At 39.0% G+C, this 1205-nt stretch overlaps 1 protein-coding gene across 1 annotated transcript; it reads right to left on the minus strand.

The window, feature by feature from the left end:
* Window positions 1-246: 246 nt before the first annotated feature.
* LOC309791988 (large ribosomal subunit protein uL15-like) lies at window positions 247-945 on the minus strand (the record flags this gene model as incomplete). Its single annotated transcript, XM_082601200.1, has 2 exons — window positions 247-683; window positions 940-945. 2 exons carry the CDS (start codon window positions 943-945, stop codon window positions 258-260), a joined length of 432 nt encoding a protein of 143 aa, XP_082457326.1. The 3' UTR covers window positions 247-257.
* Between the last annotated feature and the right edge of the window lie 260 nt (window positions 946-1205).

Here is a 1205-nt window from a genome sequence, read left to right on the forward strand (position 1 = left end):
TGTTGCAGATGAAAACAGAGCCAGATCATAATGGACAAGGATCACTCCAAGAATTTTAAAGTTTATACTGGTTTTGACCCAATATTCCAAAGAATTGTTAATTAGGTTTGCACAGAAATTGGTGGAAAAGTTTGAGATATTAAACGTTCCTTATTTAGTAATTTCTTATTCTTTAGACTAGTGAATTTATTGATTTATTGATTTATATTTTTTGAAAAGCACTTGTTAACATTTAATGAACCTTCTACCATGTTGCTTCAAGCTACCAGGACACAAGCCCCACCTACATCCTTAATCTTCTCCTCAGCTCTTCTGCTGAAGAATTTGGCCTTCACAATGACAGGCTGCTTTGGGAGCTTCCCCTTCCCCAGAACTTTGTAGTAGCCCGAGAGCACCATATAAATGATAGGAGCAGCTCCAGTCTTGTTCTTTGCAGCATTTACCCAAGTCTCCTCACTGACAAAGGTCCATAATTTATCAAGGTTGACAGATGGGCAGAAGTTCTGGTTCCTCTTTAAGTGGTAATGCCTCATACCAACTTTCCCAAGGTAGCCTGGGTGGTATTTGTTGAAGTTGATCCTGTGGCGATGTATGCCACCAGCATTACCCTGGACTTCTGGGTGCTTCCAGTGTTTGCCGATGTGGCCGTGGCTGTGGTCATGGCTCACTTGGCCCCTAATAGACTAGAGAATTTAAACAATTGTTTTGTCTATGAGTTTGTGAAAAAGACTGAGAATGAAGGAGAGGGAGAAGGTTTAAAAGGGTTTGAAAAGCAGTGTTTCTACAGAGAGCTTGCTCCCTCTTAGGCTTTTTGAGATTTAAGGGATGATCCATGAACTAATATTTATTTTCATTCTACCATATATCAGAGAATGGGCTTGGATTTTCACATGTCAACTCAATGATCCTCACAATCTTCCTGCAAAGTAGGAATATTACCTCCATTCTAGGGTTGAGGAAACTGAGCATATGAGCTAAGGATCTTGCCAAATGTCACATGGCCGTCAATAGCAAAGTCAGATTTTAAACCTATTTCAAGACACAAGCTCTTTCTAGCTTAAGCTGCTTTCATCCCTTGAGACAGTGTTTTTCAACCCTTTAGGTCAAGACTTAAAGGATAATGGAATCAATTTAGTGGTTCTTAAACAGCATTTGAAAAAAATACGAAGACTAGAATAAAATAAAATAGAGGATATCAGAGTATA

The sequence above is a fragment of the Mesoplodon mirus genome (assembly GCF_964341445.2).
Source record: "Mesoplodon mirus genome assembly, chromosome: 16".
In the NCBI taxonomy this organism is placed as follows: Eukaryota; Metazoa; Chordata; class Mammalia; order Artiodactyla; family Ziphiidae; genus Mesoplodon; species Mesoplodon mirus.